This window comes from Podarcis cretensis (assembly GCF_951804945.1).
Source record: "Podarcis cretensis genome assembly, chromosome: 2".
Taxonomy (NCBI): domain Eukaryota; kingdom Metazoa; phylum Chordata; class Lepidosauria; order Squamata; family Lacertidae; genus Podarcis; species Podarcis cretensis.
Genome location: NC_137171.1, coordinates 41,229,821 through 41,250,689, shown reverse-complemented (window position 1 = coordinate 41,250,689; position 20,869 = coordinate 41,229,821). Strand labels below are relative to the sequence as shown.

General features: G+C 42.5%; 1 protein-coding gene and 1 long non-coding RNA gene across 7 annotated transcripts in view; one reads left to right on the top strand and one right to left on the bottom strand.

Moving 5' to 3' along the window:
* The window catches only part of NTN1 (netrin 1), a 129,349-nt gene extending 108,480 nt beyond the window's left edge, over positions 1-20,869 (top strand). For 4 of the 5 annotated variants that reach the window (XM_079966057.1, XM_079966056.1, XM_079966058.1 and 1 more), the window contains 2 exons: positions 3,328-3,402; positions 15,522-20,869. In XM_079966057.1, coding sequence (XP_079822183.1) covers positions 3,328-3,402; positions 15,522-15,850 — 404 coding nt within the window. In that variant the 3' untranslated portion in view covers positions 15,851-20,869. The remainder of the gene's footprint in view (positions 1-3,327; positions 3,403-15,521) is intronic. The other variant, XR_013835940.1, reaches the window with a different exon arrangement.
* On the bottom strand, positions 6,835-15,523 carry LOC307210424. Of its 2 annotated transcripts, none has more exons than XR_013835985.1 (3): positions 15,185-15,523; positions 12,830-15,117; positions 6,835-8,600 (listed from the first exon to the last, which is right to left on the bottom strand). It is a non-coding gene; the product is annotated as an uncharacterized lncRNA (long non-coding RNA). The 2 variants fall into 2 exon arrangements; XR_013835986.1 differs by having other exon boundaries at positions 6,835-6,997.

Here is a 20,869-nt window from a genome sequence, read left to right as displayed (position 1 = left end):
CAAACTGCACAAGTGGACTTCCACTTGCTGAGCCCTGGTACTTTGGCCTTGGTCAGGGCAGTAGACACACTCCACAAAGCTTCTCTCACATCCCTCCACCCCCAGAAGAGTGCTTGGTCCAAACAGAGAGAGAATCAAGATGCAGGAGAGTGAATATGCTGTACATGCCTTGTGTTACAGTGAAGGAAATGGGGAATAGAAGCATCATCTACTACAGCACATCTGTAGTCCTGTTTTGGTTCTGTGCATAAATGCTGAGCTGTGCTCAGAGTCAGAAGTTGAAAGTGCAACAAGTGAATAATTCACTTTTCAATTTTCCTGTGATTATTTATACATTTTTGGCTGATATTAACTGCTGTTGCAGACAGTTTCGTGGACATACATTGCCATACAGGTTAGCAACACTGTCCTTAATAGATAACCTAAATGCACTCTGTTGTTGCTAGATAATTTCTGTGTCAATTGTGAAGGGGCTACATGTAATTTGAGGCAAGATGAGGAAAGCAGGAATACTAGTGAAAAGTATTTGGAGTTGTACTTTTCCACCCTTCTCAAGGGTTACATCGAGATGGCAAATGAAATTGCCATCAGTGAAATCTTAAACAAGTCTTCAAGAGATGCCTGAAAGTCAAAAGCAAGGGTGTATCCTGAATCTCTGTTGGAAGAGTATTGCTCAGCTTGAGACCAGTGATGCTAAACAGTTAGAAGCAATAACGCCAGAAGTTCCATGCAGAAATAAGGTTCCGTTGGGGTATTGCCAGTGTACATTTCATTTTCTCAAGCAGCAGTCCAAGGCCTAAAGCCTGGGAGATCACTCACCACCTCAGTATTGTATGCAACACTCGGAGCCTTGCCTTGGTTCCTAGGGGATCAGCCAGAAATATTAGTGATTTATCAACTCAATTGAGACAATGTACTTTTATTGTCACAACAAAGGAAATGGCATGCAGAGGGGAAAACATAGGAAAAAAAAATTTCCTTCAGAAAGTGCATATTCTTGGGTATTGGGGAAAGGTAGAAGTAAACAAAAAGGAAACATGAATTTGAACTACAATTCCATTTAGAACTTAAACAAAAGCTTGACTTATTATTCAATTATACATCGTGATATATTATACAAGTACCTTTGTTTCAACCCCAAACTGACCCAAAATTGCTTTTATCATCTTTTGGTTGAAAATGCCTGTCTTACTTTTCTTTGTTGCTGCTTGCAAGCATGCTCTCAGCTTCTGTTGATGGATCAGTAATTGGAAGCAGTCAGATCAGTGTTCAACACAGTGGATGGGGGCTCTAGCCAACCTGGTAACACACATTCAAGCTTTTGCTCATTGACTTGGGATAGAGAATTCAACTTTTCCTCCAGGACTTGGAAAATGACTATAATAATGCAGCCCTACTCTTACAGAAGACAATGGCAAGACCCCCATTTAATGTAACTGAATTGCAGCCTTTGCTAGTGGTTAACTGAGGTTAGGTGAGATGAGTCTTTTTTTAGAATATATTGTCAGTAGATCCACAGAACTATTCCACAGTAAATAGTTCAAGGACAAATATATTAGTGTGAGATGGGCCCAGAACAATTCACTGTATGGTCAGAGATGGACGAGGAACAACAAGGAGCATTAGTCAGGCTGAAAGAAGCACCCAACCCTTCATGATGTTTGCTTTATAGCAATGGACAGATTGCTTTAACTGTCCGTATGGGGCTGCCTTCCTTCTCCATTTCTGGTCCTCCTAATCCTGATGTGGCCAATGTATTTCCACAAGGGATACACTCTTATCTTAGGCAATAATTAGAGCTGTTGAACTGTATTTGTACTGAACTATATTTTAATTGGTAGGCAAAGCTCTGCATTAGGCAGTGGTGGAAAAGAAGGGCAGAGGGAGGTTGTAGGTGTGAATGTGGTGGGGCTCGACTTTTCCCTTCCTCCATTGCTCATGAGTATAAATATGAAAATTTCTAAGTATTTTTTATTACCTTTATCTGTACATCCTGTTTCCAACACAATCAGGTAGGTAATTATACTATATGGATTTATAACCTTAAAGGATGCTGTTCTGGCTAGGAAGGAGGGATATCAGTAAATAATATTGCTGTAGTTGCTCATTTCCATTGTATAGTCCCCTATATGGTCATAGGCTCTCTCGTTCTTGAGCATAATGCTTGCAGACAAGCAAGAGGTGAATATGAGCAGTCATAGGTAGGAGACTTGTGTTAGCTGATTTGAGCATTCTAAAGAAAGAGCAGGACATGAACACATAATGAATCGTAATATTTATCAATCACTGCAGAAAAGCAAGTTGCCCATCATCATATGTTTTCCTAACAGCAAAGTATAATTCCTGACCCATCTGTGCACCAATTGGATAAGCAGGAACACTGCTGTAGAAACACTATACTCTGGCATACCTGGGAAACATAGTGCAGGCTGAGCTATGTGCAGCCCAGCCTTGCCAGACTGGAGAGAGAAAGAAAGAAATGCCACAGCAAATAACAGTTTTGCATGCTCAGGGTCAAGCTGCACTCCCAGTGCTCAAAAGTGGCATGAAAATAGTTCTAGCACAGCCAAAGCAGGATGGAGGCAGTGCCAAAAACTCAACGCAGCATTACATTAGTGGCACTGGAACACAGGATGATGTTCAGGAGGAGTAAATCCATCGTATCACAGCAGTAAGGCCCATAGAAATGAAGCAGTCCCACTGGGGCATTTTATTTGCACACTCCAGTAGAGTGGACGCCAAAGGCTTTGCTAATGCTTCATAGGCTGCTAATTTCCTCCCTGACCCCTTTTGTTGAGGAGTGACCCCAGCCAGAATCCCTTTGCTATGAATGCCAAAGCCTGACACAGGTCTGGGTTAGGGGGTGACAAAGAGGCCTCTGTGGGCTTTAATCAGACTCCAGTTTGCAGTTTAAGAACTGGGGGGGGGGGGGCTGTGGCTCTCTAAAGATCTGGGTGGCACAATAAGCGAGGCCCTGGGGTCTCCCATGGAGGCAACCAAGTTGTGGCAGCCTGCAGAGGACAGCTTAAAGAATTTGTCAGGCGGGGATAGGAGGGGAGGGAAAGGGAGAGGAGGATAGCTTCTTTTGTGAGTTACTTTCTTTAGAAAGGAAGGTTTTCAGTGAATGCCCCCATTAGATGACCCAATCAGGTCCTGGCAGATGGATATCACAGGCATGCTGCTTATTCATAGCGGGCTACAGCTTTCACTGTTCGCTTCTCCCCTCACACACACACTCCCTTCTTTTCCCAAGTCTTTCATTCATTTTAAGACTAATTTGTTTTGTTAATGTTTTCTTCTGTCTCTTCCTCCTCGGCTCCCCTGAAGACTGTGATTCATACTGCAAGGCATCCAAAGGGAAACTGAAGATCAACATGAAGAAGTATTGCAAGAAGGACTATGGTGAGCTACCGTCCCTCCTCCCCGAGGGCACCCTAGAGTTAGTGTGCATCTGCCTCTGCTTATGTGAGAAATTTCAATTTAAGTTCAATTTATTTTCTGAAATGCCATTGGATTCCTCTCTAGAATTGATGGGCCTGGGCCTGCATTTGTGGTAAGCAGGATTTGGGACACTTTGTTTCTGGAGTCCTGGGAAGCCCGTGCCAAAGGGTGCAGCAGAGGGGCATAAATACTGGGAAGGTGTGGGAGTGGTGTGGCAGGTAGACAGTTTGGTTTTGCTCAGAGAGCGACAAATGACCACTCAGTCTTGTCACTCACTGACGGTCTAACTACATGATGGTAAATGCCTCACTGGCAATTTGGTTGGTGGTTTTTATCTAATATTTTGTGTATGTGTGGGAAGGGAGAGAGACCTTCATGCTGTAGGCCAAATTAGGCCCATCAGTCCAGCCAAATATGGCTGCTTTGGCTGGCCACACCCACCTGCCACTCACATGATAGCATATGACATCAGGTGCAGGACTAGTAAAGCCATGACTGCCAAGGAACAATTGGGAGTGCACAAGTGTTTGGCAGCAGGGACTGTCTGAATCAGCATGGAATGCAAACTCCTTTGTGGTCAGTTCCACTTAGGAACTTCAATCCAGAGTGAAGCCAGGCCCCAGCAGAAAGCAGCAGGTTTTGTATTTTTGGCCGTGTATTCTGTTCAAAGCAAAAAGCAAAAGTGTGGGAGAAGCAGGAAAAGTGGGAAAAGGAAGGGAAACTTCCTTGTTTGCCAATTTGCAAAAGCTGCTTGATGGTTTATTATTATTGTTGTTGTTGTTGTTGTTGTTGTTGTTGTTGTTGTTGTTGTTGTTATTATTATTATTATTATTATTATTATGCATTCCTTTCTGATGTGATTTGTCAGTGGTTTTCCAGCGAAAGTCAGCAATCACGTAATATGCCATCAATTATCCTTTGCTTCATCTGAGGACACAGAGATGGTCACAGATGTGAAACCTAACTAGTTTGCATTTGACCATTCATGTCAAAATATGTACAACTGTGCATAAAACCATAGAACAGGAACTAAAAGGACATCAACAGGAACTAATAGGCTATTCTGTACCTGAGGCATGCCCAACTTATTCGTAAGAGTATGGTGCGTTTAACTTTGCTTACTGTTTAAGAACACTGTAGAAATGATGAGGAGGTATTTGAGAGTGTTAAGAGTTTGTGGGTGCTAGACACCCTAAATTCCTGGATTCAAGAATCCTGGAAATTGTATTTACCCCTTAAAGAACTGTTAGTTCCTAACACCCTTAAAAAACTACCATTCCTAGGATTCTTTTTTGGGGGGAAGGATGTGTGTGCTTTGAATGAATGGTGCATATGCAGCCTAGGTTAGAATTCTATACAACATTCTTTGACACCAGTTCCCTCCCTTGAAAAAAATAAGCAATGGTTAATTTCTGAGTATTTATCCAGATTATTGCTGACTGTACCTTCTTTGCTTAAATAGTGGTACAAAAATTTATACAACTTGAGTCTAACTATTATACCATTGGGCATATCTGAGAAGCCTGAAGTTCAAAATAATTGTTATCATTAACACTATTTATGCATCTGCAGATGCTTGGGGGCATAAGCACTTAAGGTTTGCTCTTGGGCAGCATTTCTTTCTCCCCAGATTGGGAATGTCCTGCTCAGGCTTGTGCATATCACCCTTGTTTCTTCTAGCTCCCTTACTATTGGTTTTACTGGTAACAAAATCAATCCCTTTCTCAGCCTAATCTCATTCTCAGGCTAATCCTGGCCATGGTCTGTTTATATTCTAGCAGAACTTTAAAATGTAGCCTTTAAACTGCTGGTATGCCTATTGGTCATGTATGCACATGATGAACTATGCTGATTGCTGGAGGTCTCTGGGAAAGATTCCTCTGCCTCTCCCCCCCCCCCCTTTCCTCACTGAATCAGAATTTCCAGCAGCAGCACCACATTCTGCTCATTTGAAACTTAAGGCACACTTTGGATGTGATTGCAAATGCTGAACTAAATTCAAGGTAGCATGCCATCGCAACTTCCTTCTTGCCACAAGGGAATTTCTGGCAGTAACTCAGTTTGTTCTGTTCAGGGGACGTGTTGGGATTTTGCTTTGTATCTAGGCAGCTTATTGCAAATTCATGGGAGCAAGATTGCACCAAATAACAGGCAAGTAACAAAACGGCCCTCTCCTTGTACACAAAATCTCCTCCCACTTCACCAGGCCATGGCCACCTGCCCACTCCAGCAAAACAAAATTCCAACTTGCATTTGCAGAGATAAACCCTGAATAATTTATCACATCCTTTTCCCATGGAAGGACAGTGTGCAGACTGTGCATGTATGTGACATTTAGTGAAAAAGTACTGTTGTTAGTTTCTTTGCCAGTCCCCCATTGAGAGGGTCAAATGCAAAAGCTTGTTGTTTCGACTTGCTTTTTACAAAAAGGCAAATGTGTTCTGAAGCCTAAATGAGAAAGCCCCTCCTCCCTTTCTTCCACAATAAATATTCATAACCAGGGCCACAAAGAAGAGTCACATGGCTATGCGCAAACATGAGTTGGGAGGCTGTATCTAGCACAGCACAGCACACATCTCAATGCCAGTTCTAGCCTTTTCTCTTTTTTTGGAGCGGGGGGAGAAGAGATGCCTTCAGTAGACCTACTCCCTGAGAGAGCCCACATCACCCTTCCTTCCATCTCTACTGCTCATTCACATACTCTCCCCTCTCTGGACCCAACCCACAAAACCACCCAGAGGGAAAGCACAAGGCTGGATATTCCTACACCTCCTCCTCCCCCTTGTTACTGCTTGCATACTCAGAGAGGGCAGGTGAAGGGGCAGTGACAGCACTGAGCAGCAGCCTGATCAAGAACCCTGGGGGAACTGCAGTGTCCCTGAAGGTGCCCAAATAATCCCATCTCTGATGCCAGTCCTGCCCTCCCCTCAGTACTCAGTTCTGATCTAGCTTAGAGCCATCTTGTACTTCTGTACTTTCCACCTTCTCTTGCACTGAGGTGTGATGTTACTTTCTGTTTTGTTAAGTTGTCTCTGCTGTTACATAACCTTACTCTCCCTAGGAAAGTAAAAGGCGATGCTTCATAAAATCAGAAATGTAATCTCAGTTTCTTTTTGAAGCTGAGTAAAACGGGGGTAGGGAGGTCCCAGGAGCCTGTTCACTTAAATTAATGCCTAAGGGTAAGGTGTTGTGTTCTCAACTCACAATCTAAGCCCAGGTGCAATTGCTCTTTAGGCTCTTCTAGAATCCATTCTTTAGAGATTGCAAGCACCATACCCCACTGCATCTCAGTTTTTGGGTCCCACCTATGGACAGGAGGAAAATTTAAATGCAGGTATTTAAATGTTTCAAGCCCCCCCTCCCCCCTGTTTTAGAACAGATTGCAGATAGGAGTGCTTCAAAATCAAATGATATTCAAATAAGCATGTGAGACCTTGCACACACGATTGTGAGAAAAACTCCTGATACGCCAAGTAACATTCACGTACTAGTAGCATGCAAGTTTCTTGCAGCCATGCCTTTAGGTGAGGGCAGCACAGTGTTCAAAACAGTCCAGCTGCAAAGAAAGTGCAGAGTGGGTTACACAGAGGGACAATAAAGGCTTTTTCGCGGACTTCCCAGCAGGAAGCCAATTAGGAGACTGTTTTCTTCAACTTTATGGAATGATAGCAGTTCTGAATATCCTAACAGGTCCTAATTAGATTGAACATGGTTACTTCCCTTGTGAGCTAAATTGGGGTGCTATCATCTCGACAACTAGCTTCTATAGAGCTTTTATCATCATTTTAATTTGCTGGCTCAAAAGGGGGAGTGTGTCTTTAAAAATACAAAACAAAGAAAAATCCTGTCTCTTACTATTATTTATACCTTTAAAAAAAAGGTTCATAAGCAAATTTAATTCTGTTCAAATATCTGGAGCTGAATAATGCCAGAGGGTACTTAATTTCAACCACCTTTATTTTGGCTCAATCCAAAATTGCTTTGGTTTGCCTCTAAGTTGAATTAATTAATGACTTTGCTTAACTTCAACAGGAAGGCTGGGGGGGGGGTGAGCTGGTAGACTTGGAGAGTCTGTGAGATTCTGGGACGTTTATAAGTAGCTCATTGCATAGCCACATAATACTAAAAGGCAGGGTTTGCCATGAGACACCAGTGCTGAAGCCACTGCTTCATGGGCTATGAAAAGAGATGGCTACTTATTTGCTTCCTTCCTTTCAAAGTGCAAAAATGTTGACAATTTCCTCCTAAAAATCTTCACTGAATCCCTCCCTCCCTCCCTCCCATAACTGCTTATATCTTGTTATTTTATTCATAACCATTATGTCCCAATTGCATTTTAAGAGTGTCTTAACTACAATGGGCACTATACAAGCTCATATCTAAAAATATTCTGTTTTGTGCTGTGTTTTAATCAGTGTACATATACACTCATGCCTGGTGCTAACTTGTAAAAAAAGGGTCGAGGGGAAGAAATACAAACTGAAAACTGCAGCATACAGCACATGCACCAAATTAATCCCAGAAATTCTTCAAGTTAAACCGGAAGGCAGGCAGAATGAAATGCTGGGCAGAGCCAAACCACAGCATAATAATGAAATTGAATGGGGGGATGTGGGGGGGGGGGAGAAGAGATTTGCTCATCCCTAGATTGTACTCATTTCTCATACTGGGCACGTCTGATGTCTGGGCTTGAGGGAGATGTGGGTGAATGCATAAATAGGCATGTGGAGAAGAAGGTAAAGCAACAGCAGTAAGTTTGGGCCGAATCTGGTGGGGCATGGAGACACCTTTACACTCCCAGGTAACCATCGCCTTCTGATCAGACGAGTTTGCATCCAAAGGGAATAAACTTCCCTTGCACCTTAGTGTGCTTGCGCAGCACCACACCTGGACTGGGAAAGGCAAGAGATGGTCTCAGTTTCCTGGGCTGTTTAATCTCTTAATTCTTATGCATTGTTCACACCACTCCTTCTCCTCTGCTGCCTGGACACACATGCACCCCCCCCCTTCATCCCCAGACAGCAGATGGAATGTCAGCATCTCAGGCAGGCAGTCACTTTGATCTAGTTCACTTCCATGCATTTGTAAAATATTATAGACTTCTTTTTCCAAGGTGCTTGGTCAATAGGGATGCCTCTGGTTATGGCCCATTAGGGTCACTAAGCAAATGGATGAAAAATAAATAATAAATCATTTGAGGCCCTATTTGGTACTTAAGAGAACCAGCCAAACAGGACTTCCCTTTGACTCCCAAATCACCAGTAGGAGCCTAGCAATTCTCACTGCCTTCCCACCAATCAATTGTCATTTTTTTTATTTTTGGGGAAGGAGCAGGGGTGAGGAGTGAGTCTGGGGGTTCCTATCCCAAAAGGTGATATCACCGTCCTGCCACCTTCAGCCATCCTTGGAAAAATCCTTCTTTCATGGAGACTCTGGTTAGTCATCCTCTTTGTTGAAAGGCACTTTGGCAGCAGTACGTGGCAAAATAAAAAAATATGTTTTCGAAAGACCTTTTTTAAAAAAAGTATTCCACATAGAAACCCAAAACTCCTGAGGATAGAGCTGAAGAGGGAGAGGAAACATATGCTGTTCTAATAGCTAGTCTTCCAAACATTAATATGGTGAAACCATATTTCTGAGCTTTGGGGGAGTTTTCTGGGGTGGCAGTTTGTTCATGGCGAATCCTGGGTGTAACTGCATCCATATGTAGTGCATGGGTATCTTTGTGATAAAGGCAAGTTGTGCGGAAATGTGCCCTGCCAGGGTGGCCATAAAACTGAATAGAGGGGGAAATGAATTAAATCTTGCAAAGGAGGAAAGTGACTGGATGGGTCACACCCTTCACAAAAAGCAGAGATTAAACCTCGTAAATCTTCAATATTAAACTCAGATGTAACAGGTAAACCCCATAAGCTTTCTAGCCCCACTTCAAAAGTAAGATTTTAATAATAATAATAATAATAATGACAAACTTTGCTCCAGAGAGGGGTTGAAACTAGAATGACCTGGTCTAGGCTTAGATACTTTCAAAGAATGAAGGACCATATCAAACATATTTGTTCAGGGCCTGTGGACATCTGGAGAGGATGGGAAGGTGAACAAGGGGAACTCTCAGTGAATTTATTGAATTTTCCTCTGTTCCCAAGTCTTTGACGTATTGTGAGTAAGAAAGCAACTCCTAGCATTTGTGGGGAGAGATTGTCTTGCGGTCAAACCTCTGGGCAATTGCAATCAGATATTGTCGGTCCAAGAAATAATTCCTAAAGAACTTAAAAGGTTTTGCTACATGTCTGGGAATTTTACAGTGAGCAAGATTTCTTGGTTTGTGTGTGTGGCGCTGCATCCGCGTTACAACATTTAGGTGCAGTTAAGAGCCCTCAAATAACGTGTTTATAAATGCGTAACTAGTAACGTTGCGGAGGAAATACAAGAGGTTTGTGCCTCCTCCCTGATTGTGACCCTTGCCAGTTTCTCAGCTGCCTGAAGTGCTGCAATGCCATCTGGTGGCTGGTTAACAGCACAGTGAAAAACAGACCCTTGGCCCCGCACTCAAAGGATATGCATCTATCCTCAACACCGCATTTAAAATCCTTGTAAGAACGGAGGTTGAGAAGGCAATGGCAACCAAACTCCTACAGGGTAGTAGGTAAGGATTTGGTGGATTCTATTTTCTATTCTTTATTGATGCAGTCCTTTCTCTTGAGACGTCTTTCCAGCACCACAGGTGTTCCTGGCTTAAATAGGCCGTATCCTAGCTCTGCTCATTGCTCAGCTTATTGTCCAGCTATTTCCCAGAAGGCTTGGGCTGTGTAAATTGGCCATGCATGAAGGTTTTTTTTTCCTGTTGTTGTTTTTAAATTTCCAAGAAAGATGACTCCTGGCTGACTTAGCCTTCTCTTCTCTAAACAAGAGTTTAAAAGAAGAGTTTACAAACACCAAGTCTGCTGCTTATTTTAATTGCACAGTAAGGGCCGTGAGCCGATGGCAGCCTGGGGACCCCTGCCCTCTTCTGCTCATATACTCCCAATGGTGCATGCCTGAGATATTTTTAGCGAGGAGCTGGACACACGCCACACCATGTCGGAAACTAGTGTCATCGGGGGCCCAGGCAGCAGCAAGCTCAATGTGAAAGCTGTGACTCATTTTATTTTGTTCTCCCCCTCAGGGGGTACATTGCTAGAGCACAGCAGGCTTGCAGAGCTGCTTACGGGGCACCTGCTGCTTGCTTCATCCACTTGCCCCCAGTTACCAATCCCAATCCTTTTGCCCATCGCATTTTTCCTGGTGCCAGGGCTCAGTCTAATCCACTTTGCTTGTGCTGATTTGACTGGGAGGGGGGCTTTGTAGCTCACAGCACAAGCTCAGCCATGAATGGAACAGAGATGCTGCCCCTGGTGGAATTTTCCCTCCTTCCCTGCTGAGAGAGGTTACCAACCCTGTTAACCAGCTGGCTTGTCAGTTCTTTCCTTTAACCAAATGCTGACTTGTTCCCTTTCTACTCTGACAGGCTGTGGAAGGATGTGCCAGCAGCTGTAGGATTGTCTGTGTTACTATTGCAGGGGGGCAGAAGGCTAAATCCAGCATAATTCAGGATAGGTTGTCCTCATTTTAACTGAAGCCAGAGCCCCTCTCCCACCATACTTTAAAGTTTAGCAGTAAACTACTGCTTCCAAGCATGGCCAGGCTGCCTTGTATCATTTTGTGCAGTGCAACTTTGCTGGTAGAGAATCGGAGTGGGCCTGTGGTTTTGAGGCTAAGAAGCAGGCATATCATTGTTGCTGAATGTTGCTTGTAATTTTTCTATGTGGACTAGTCGGACAGGTCTCTATGAACATAGGAAGCTGCCTTACACAGTCAGGGTTTCAGGCAAACTTCTTCTCCTTCTGCACCTGGGAGATGCCAGGGATCGGACCTTGGTGTCTTGGGTTTGCAATCAGCAGTGCCGCACTGGGACTGCAAGGTGAAGCAGGGAGGTTGCATGACAGTGCAGCGTATGCTTTTTAAAAAAGCAGTTAGTTGATGGCAGCATCTTGAGATATACAGTGGTACCTTGGGTTACATATGCTTCAGGTTACATACGCTTCAGGTTACAGACTCGGCTAACCCAGAAATAGTGCTTCAGGTTAAGAACTTTGCTTCAGCATAAGAACAGAAATCGGGCTCCGGCGGTGCAGCTGCAGCAGCAGCAGCAGCGGGAGGCCCCATTAGCTAAAGTGGTGCTTCAGGTTAAGAACAGTTTCAGGTTAAGTACGGACCTCCGGAACGAATTAAGTACTTAACCTGAGGTACCACTGTAATCCAAGTATAATTAAAAATATTCAGTGCCTTAGATTATCACAGTTTGAGACTAGGGTTGACGTATTTTAAACAGTGAAAATCCGGACAGAAAAGTTGTTGAGTTTCAGGTTTTTTTTGGCCCAAAGTTGTTGAGCTTCTTGGGCAAAATCACTATTTTAATGGAAAAGCAGCAACGTGGGATGCCATATGTCCTGATTTTCCCGATTTCCACCTGGACACTGCTGCCAACTGCGGTATTCTGGATATGCCTGGGAAAATCTGGACATATGGCAGCCCTATTTGAGACAAGTGATCTCCAAGCAAAAGAAAAGCCAGTGCCAAAATGTTCGTAAATTGATCTGTCAACCAATGGGGGGAGGATTTGTATCACTCTTGGGTGTTTGGGAAATATTTATAGTGGTCAGATTCATATAAGGTTTGCTGATATTTGCTAGAGCAGGTAGGGTCCCAGATGTAAGAAGAAGCCATTTAAAATTATAGTGACTCCTCTTGGTGCTAAATAGTGAAGTGATGGAAATGAAACTGATTGGATTATACTCAGCTTCTCGATGAAGCAATTTCACTCACAAAGGAAACAATAAAGAGGAATGTCAAACTCAAATGGATTAGAAGGCCAACTTCACCACCCACCACATACAGATACCAGACTCACTTAAAAAGAAACAAACCCAAAAATGCAGTTCCACCTGAATTTGATACCAGATCATTATGTGGAAGAAATAAAAAGTGTTTGCCTCTGAACTTTCTCAGTGTATTTCCTTCACTGCAGAGCAACCTGAACAAGCCCCAACATATCTAGGATTAAGGAGTAAGACTTCCAAGCTTACAGGAAGGCTTGAACCCCAGCACCTTGCTTTTCAGAAGTTAACCCTTGGCTCCCTCATCCTCCCCCCCAACCCCTCCATCCAATCAATGTATTTTCCCCATTCCAATCCATTTGAGTTTGGCACTCCAGAGTTAATTAATAGCCATTATCCCTTTTCCTCCAGACCAGAACCATAATTTCCTCCACCTGCCCCTCCCTACTGAATACTAGGAAACTGCCAGCTCCCACACTAAGTAGACTCCGGTGCATCTCATTTTCCTATACCTGCTATCCATGTTGTTAATGGTGAGGCCTGTGGAGGTTGTTGGTATGGCATAAGAATTCCTAGTGGCCCTATTCACACAATGCCTTGGTAGATGCTGTCCTTCTGATCCTGACAATGTAAGACATGGGGATGTTAATTTTGAGAGTCAGCCTAGGGGAAGAGTATAATTGTGGAGTTAAGGAACATCACTTGATTTTAGATTGCAGGAATTGTTTTCCTCCTGGAAGATCAAATATGCTTGAGTTTAGAACTTCTAGTATTTTAACTTTTGTATGATTTAAAGTATGGACGTGATTTTTTCCACATCTTTATTGTTTTATCTTTTTGTAAACCACTTGAGGGTGTATGAATTTTATGAAATAAATAAAATAATATAAAGAAACACAACCTTGTAAAAAAGAACACCAAAGATCCAAATCAGTTTAGCTTCACTGGGTTTTAAATTGAACCTCCTATAAATACCCCTTGCTCTCTTTATTTTCAACAACTTGAAGCACTCCAGCCAACAATCACCCTACTCCCACATATCAAGCAATGCTCTGCTTTCCAAAATGATTTAAGATCTTCCCCCTTGTCACATCATTTACTGTGGGTGTGACTCCTCTCAGTTGTCTAATCTGGCAGAGGAAGAATTCTCAAACAGCCACTTCCCTTTTCAGCAGTACTTAGCCTACTTAGGATGGAGCTGAACAGTCGCCAGCTTCAATTTTCGCATCAAAATTGTGCTTTTGACAGCATAGGAACTTTACAGATTGATTGCCCACTTTTTCTGTGTGAAAGAAAAATTGTTCTCAAAACAAGGGGAGTTGCTCTGCAGCCCAAGAGGGGTGAAGCCCATGGATAAGCCTGGAGGAACTATGCAACCCCAGCTTAAAGTGAGTCTTAAAATGGACCATCCTGGGAAGCTGTTCAGTGCCACAGCAAGACTTGGAGGGGCACACCAGAAGAAGTTGCTTAGTTTGTGGGGAGCCAGCTCTAGGTCAGTCCTTTTGGAGACTTACATGAGCACTGCTCAGGTCTTTCAGCTGAGTTTCCTCAACCTTTGTATTAGTATCCATTTAGGATAAAGATTCTGTAGCCTATAAGGTAATTTAATAAAAGTAATTGGTGCGCAGCATATATCATCTTTATTTTAAGCAAAGCTGTGAATGGTTTCTACCCAGCATTACTAACACCGAACATTGAGATTTTAGGTTGGGGCTGTTTTTCTCACCATGAAAATCTTGTGCATTTGAGATGATTTGGTTAGTCTATCAGCGCCTATGCTTGTGATTTGATTAACCCATCTGTAAACTTTTCGCTGGGTCACCCGATTTCCTTTTCATTTCTGTATACTATCGCAAGTACTTCTAGGAAGGCAGGGCATTTTTTTAAAAGACCCTTACTGGCTGCTACTGGAGATAAGGCAGTAGACTGGTAGTCTATTCATCCTACCCAGTGTGACAAATCTTGCATGCTTATGAGCTAGAAGCATTGGGTTAAAAGGTAGGGACTCTGCTCTGTGGGGATGCATTGCAGCGAGATTCTTTTCACAGGCTAGCCCCAGTACATGCCAAAAAACCAAACAGTGTGGCAAAGTTCTTGGTGGGTTTTAATTCCCTTCCCCCCAACCTTTTGCTCAAAATGAAAGGGGTGCCTTTTGTTACCATGGCCACCTTTCATGACTTCAGCCAAACAAGACCCTGACTTCCTTCACATTTTATTTATTTTTTTAAAGTTCTCATTGAGCCTCAAATCCCTAGGTAAGGGAAACATGGAAACGGTTACCATCATACTTAGACTTGGAATGTGGGACACTAGCACAGACCACAGAGGTCAAGATGCCCAGCATGAAAAGAAGGGAGAGTTGGACAGGGAGAGACTTGTCTCCACAGGCAGAAGGGAGCTGGATACATTATTCCCAAATGCCAATTTGCTTGGGGCAGGCAAAGACTGGAACAAAGTAGTTAACCAAACTGAAAGTGACTTATTACAATCAGGAAAAATGGGATGGCTTCTCTCTTTCTCTCTAATGCACATTGCAGTCACAACTCCAGAAAAAATAGGCAGGATCAAATGAAATCTGAATGCAATACAAGTAAGGGCAACTCTTCTCTTAAAACTAAACCCATGACCATCTATCGAGGACAAACAGACCAGTTACTTCAATGACAGACAGATGCCGATAGTCCCCCACTGCCCCTCCAATGACCTTCCAGTTTGGGAACAGACTCTGAAGTACAGGCAACTCCTCTCATCTGCAGATTATATACATACGGTCTACCCATTTGAAAATACTGGATAAATACTCGATCCCATTTTTTTTTTTATATATATATATATATATATATACACACACACACACACACACACACACACATATACATATATATATATAATGGGTCAGTTTCCAAAGAGAAGGCATTGTAAGGGAATCTACTACATATCACACTTTTTCTAGGTAACATAATGCAGCTGGGCAGTTACATCCCCAGCATCCCTCTATCAAATCAGTTACCCCATAAAGGACATTAAGAACATTTCTATCATGTAACTTACAAGTCTGTCATTTACAGCAATGTGACGTCCTTCATGCGTATTTCTAGATTGCTCTTGGTTAACCACTGCTGTTCAAGCAACATTTGCTTTGTCCTTGAGAGGAGAATTGGGGTGCTAAATTGATTGTCCCTGTTCTTGGCTTTCTGTTCCCAGCTGTCCAGATCCACATCCTGAAAGCAGATAAGGCTGGAGAATGGTGGAAGTTCACAGTCAACATCATCTCTGTGTACAAGCAAGGGACAAACCGGATACGGCGCGGTGACCAGTTCCTTTGGATACGCTCCAAGGACATTGCCTGCAAGTGCCCAAAAATCAAACCCATGAAGAAATACTTGTTGCTGGGCCACGACGAGGATTCCCCTGACCAGAACGGCATCGTGGCAGACAAAAGCAGCCTTGTTATACAGTGGAGGGACACATGGGCTAGGCGACTGAGGAAGTTCCAGCAACGGGAAAAGAAGGGGAAGTGCAAGAAAGCCTAGGGGGAGAGAACTGGAGATGGGAAGAGAGACTGAACATACTGCTTTGCGTAGGACTTGAAGCAGACGCGAATGGGATTAGGGTCACTGGCAAGACGCTCACTTTGCATTATGTGTGACGGGGTGGGGGGCAAAGGAGGGGTTAATAACTTCTGTGAGACATGCCAATTATGTACCTCACAATACAGAAAAAACACAAAATGTAGTGAGAAGTGACAAGTTTAGAGAAGGACAGCCATGCGAGACCCTACTCACCATAGTAACAAATGTTAGGCCAGTTACTAGTTCCCATCATCCCCTTTGACTTTCCTTCTCTCTTTATTTCTGTCTAATCAGAAGAATGCCCAACTGCCTTAAGTTCTCTAACATCAACTAGTCTTAAAGTCTAGGCACAGAAAGGACTCAACCTGTCACTGAAGCAAATATAAAGAGAGATGCTGAAGTTGCACAGAAATTGCCCTTTGAATACATCTCCTCCAAAGGAGATTAAATCATGTTCTTATTGGTTGGAAAGATGGAGCGTATGGATCATGGCTTGAAACCAATTTCTGGGGCTACAATCAAATGAACAGCAAACAAGCAGCCTGAGTAGCTCATCCATTATCTGTCATGCAGCATTTAATGGACTGGGTCACCTTTTTATAAGAATCTAATGAAAGTTCACAGAGATATAAGCTACTTACCCTGCATACAAGGCAGTCAGTAGAGGGGTATGCTTTCTTGAAAATGCAGCCCCAGACTAAGGTCTTATTGCCTGACTTTAAAAGGCACTCTGCTAAGGAAAGAAAGCTGACAGCTATGAAGTATCGATGGAGCAATTGAAATAATAATTACTTAATAGCAATATCTGAAAACATGACCACCACCGATCTAATGGGTAATCTAAAGAATTAGTCAAATATAAATGACTCGGATTTTTAGGAGTTGTCCTTGCACTGCTGCTTTTGTGAATATAGCCCTACCCTGAGACCACTGGAATATTATTATTATTTTTAAATGCATTCACTAGGAAATGAAATAAACTCTGTCTATAATTTTAAGTAGTAATAACTTCTTTAGACACCCACTAGACTATCAATACTCATCTCAAAAGCAGAAAGCAAAAGTTACCATTCATAGATTCAAACCGATTCTACACACACACACACACACACACACACACACAGCTACCACTTTTGTGTCTCTCCACAGCAATGGTTATTAATATCTCAGTGTAAGATCCATTCAGTGCTTCCTCTTTTACCAGGAGGGTTGCTGAGCTGCAGACAGTCCTGTATGCTGGCTCTGTCTGCAGGGAATGAATTGACCAAGATGTGTACCATACCTGCTCCAGGGAAGACGAAGTGGGAAAAGACACAAAAGAACAAAAGTGTTGCTAATAATTACATGGAGCAAGGAGTGTCACTTTGGACAAGGAAACTCATGTTTGTAAGAACCCAAAATGTACGTTTTGCAGCCAATAACATACCTAGAATAAAGGTGATGCCCCCTCAAACACTCCCACAGCAGCGCTTTCCTTCCCCTAACTTCCATTTGAAGGAGATTTTTGTTCCACTCATGCAAAACTCGCATCAGCCCTAACTTGCAAACTAGGACTGTCTAGGCAGGCGGTTCACGCGTGAGCTCAGGGACGCCTGCTCTGCAAAATACAAACTTCCCCAAGATGTTTCCTATTAGGAAATATGGAAACATCCTTTTAATGACATTTTCCAGTGGTTTTGCCTTGTTTTATAGCAATTGACAATATTTATATAATGACATAAACTACCATAAAACAAACTGTAGCACAAATAGGTGTAAAGTGGCCAGATGCCGGGGAAGCCGAGAATAGGGGGGACAGGAGTTAGGATCCCTGGCTGAAGGCAAGGGGTGGGAACGAAGTGCTCTGACTCAACTGCTCTGCACACTGTTGAGAGTTTCTGGGCTCCCACTTCTTTATATGAACCTAGTTGCTGAAAAAGAAATATGCAGAACATTCTCACAGCTGAGGTACATTTATCAGTGTTGTTCATACTGACTCTCATTTTAGATTCAGAGGGAATTAGTTTACCTACTAAAATAGAAGACAAAAAAGAGCCAAGCCAACAACTGAAACAAAAAGGGCTTGTCGCCATGTCCTCTTTCAGCCACACACTGCCCTGATCTACTCATACTGTGAAATTAAGTAGCATAATATAGATAGTGGGGTTCTATATTTTAGAGTGACGCCCTCCATAAAATACTCCCTGAATATAGAAAAGTAGCACAGCAGGAAGAGCTAGAACCGTCCTGACATGCTAGTTTGTTTCCTTTTTTAAAAAACTTGCAGGGAATTTTGCATGCCGGGCAGCATTCAAAATGGTTATTTTCTCACCCACAAGTAGTACAATCCATTTTATCACCTCCAGATTCTACCACCTCATTCTGCTGCATGACAGAACCAAAGTAAGTAACTCCGGAAAAGCTGCATCTTATTAGGTCATTGGTTTTCGAACTTCTTATCTTCAGGATACCTGTTCTACACTGATTTGTCTGCTGAGGAACTGTGCACTCTGTTGCTGTGCAATGTCCGCCATGCTCGTTGGGCCTACCTGAGAGACGCTCCCCAGAGCCCACCCAGTATTCTACTCAGTCTGTGCAATGCGAGCGAAGAGGATCTGCTTCTCATCAGGAGAAACCCTGAATAACCTTGTAAGGAACTCTAGGATTCCTAGGACCAGAATTTGCAAAACCACTGCTCAAAACTCTTCAAATGCCATCAGCTTTCTTGTGTTAGCAACATGTTGAAGTGTACTGTATTGAAAGAGCGGTCTGTAAAATCTTAGCACTGATATAGACTCTGAATGCAGGCCCACTAGTGATAAACATCAGTGGTGAGGTAGGTACTCCTGTATGGAACGTTCATTTTTTAAGTAGTAATTGGGTTTAAAGCTGAACTGTAACCCTCTGTTTATCTTCACTTTTGCTACTGTTGAATTTTTTTTTATTAAGGTTTTTAAACACCCCTCTCAAAATTTCATCTATTTTTCATATAGAACCTAGACACTAAAGAAAACAGAGAGCCCTTCGAAAAGCCTGGTTTTTATTTTAAAATCAATGGAACGCAGGGGTTTTACAAGTCACACAGCCTGGGTAAAACAGGGTATAAAGATACTCTGCCTAAGCTGTAACTTAGTCAGGTTCAGACTCTTCTCTGAGCTGTGCCCTGTGGGGTAGCTCAGTGACTGCATATTTTCTGTGTGTCCTAAAGGTAACAGGGAGGAGGAGGGGGGCTTTTGTCTGAGTTCTCATTAGTGTTCCAGCATTGAACAGAAAACGATTTGATTTTCATATAACGTGCTTAGTAGTCTGACAAAAGATTTATCCTAGACTGAAAATTCAGAAAGAAAAATCGAAGCTCCTAAAAATCCATCTCAGCCTGACGAGTGCATCTTTCTCCTTGACACAAACCTCTCGTTCCTCGCTTTCCATATGGAATTCTCTGGCTACAATACAGATTTGGTGTGATGTCATTTCCCCTTGACAGTTCTGTTCTGCATCTTAACTACACAGCAGCACATATATATTCCTGTGAGCATTCAGGAGCCAGTTCTATGTTTGGTTTTGGGAATTAGTACTGATAACCACTAAATAATTCCTCAAAACAATGTTTACAAACAGATACCCTCACCGTTTGCCCAATCCCCTATAGGACAGCTGGAAAATGACCTGCGCTTCCATAGTGGACACCGATATCCTAGAGAGCTGTAAAGGGGCATGGAGACACCAAGATAGCAAAAGGCAGCAAAGGGGGTGGGGCTTATAGAGAAAACCAAGAATGCTGACTGTATAGTACAAAATGTAAAATAGGCTAGAACTCAGAAACTGTATATTAACCAGAAATGTAATTTTTTAGATTACTTTCTCCTCATCCCAAATTAGTAAGAAAAGCCTTTTCCTTGTCATCTATACTGGCAGGCTTAAGGGTTTGTTTTGCACATCCCACATTTAAAGAATTTACCTGTCTAGGTATACTGCAATGAGCATATAGGAGAGTCAGAGAGACTTTCAGCTTCAATCAGTAAACTATGAAATAAAAGGAGTTCTCTTTTTTCTCTAAAACAGAAATACAGCAACACAGCCTCAGCATACTTGGGGCTACTTATTTGGTGGCGCTTCAAATCTTTCAAATGTGCTTAGGAGGTAGTATATGGTCAGGATTGTCTCTTACATTTAGGGTTGTCCTTTTTATTCAGAGGCTAACACTCAGTTAGGCAACCTTTCATAACAGAGAAGGTCAATAATCCTTTCCTGTTGGTTTCACAGCCAAAATTTAAGGGACTAGAACTCGGCAAGAACAGCCCAGCAAAGGTGGTGGTTTAGGAAGCAGAATGGCAAGCTGTAGTTTCCTAAAGAACTAAATTTTTTTTGCAGTTGAGAAAATAAGTAAAACTACCACCAAATTTAGTATTTAAATGAATCTCAAAAAAAGGAAGTTGATGCCTTGCACCTGCTCTAGGAGTGCCACACAGCAGACTACATTCAAGGTCTTCTTGAGAAACATTCCAAGCTCTACACTGACATGGTAAAAGGGCAACACAAACCATTCTGAGAAGCAGCTGAAATGCCAAAACAATCACCACTCATGAGTAGCATTGAACAATGGCTTCCTCCCCATTTTATGTTTTGTTTTAGCTGGTTCATTGTATGCTCATTCCCTTGATCATCTTACCTTTTCCCTATTACGCAGGGAAAAAAATCAGCTGTGTTTTGATTATTCCTGTTAATATCATGAATTGTAAATGTTGTTTAGTTATGACTATTACATATAGTTTTGGGGCAATGTTTCTTTACAATGCATACTAATATATTATGGTTATATATATGAATATATTTAATGACATGTGGGAAAAAAGTTGTGGATTTTCTTATTCCCCCTCCCTCCGTTTTCTTTTATTTGTTAGATGGGCTGACAACTGAACCAGGAGCAGCATGTAACTGTGCAGGATCCATTTGATAGGACTAAATCCAGACATCTGTCAAATAAACTCTTGTAAACTTCTA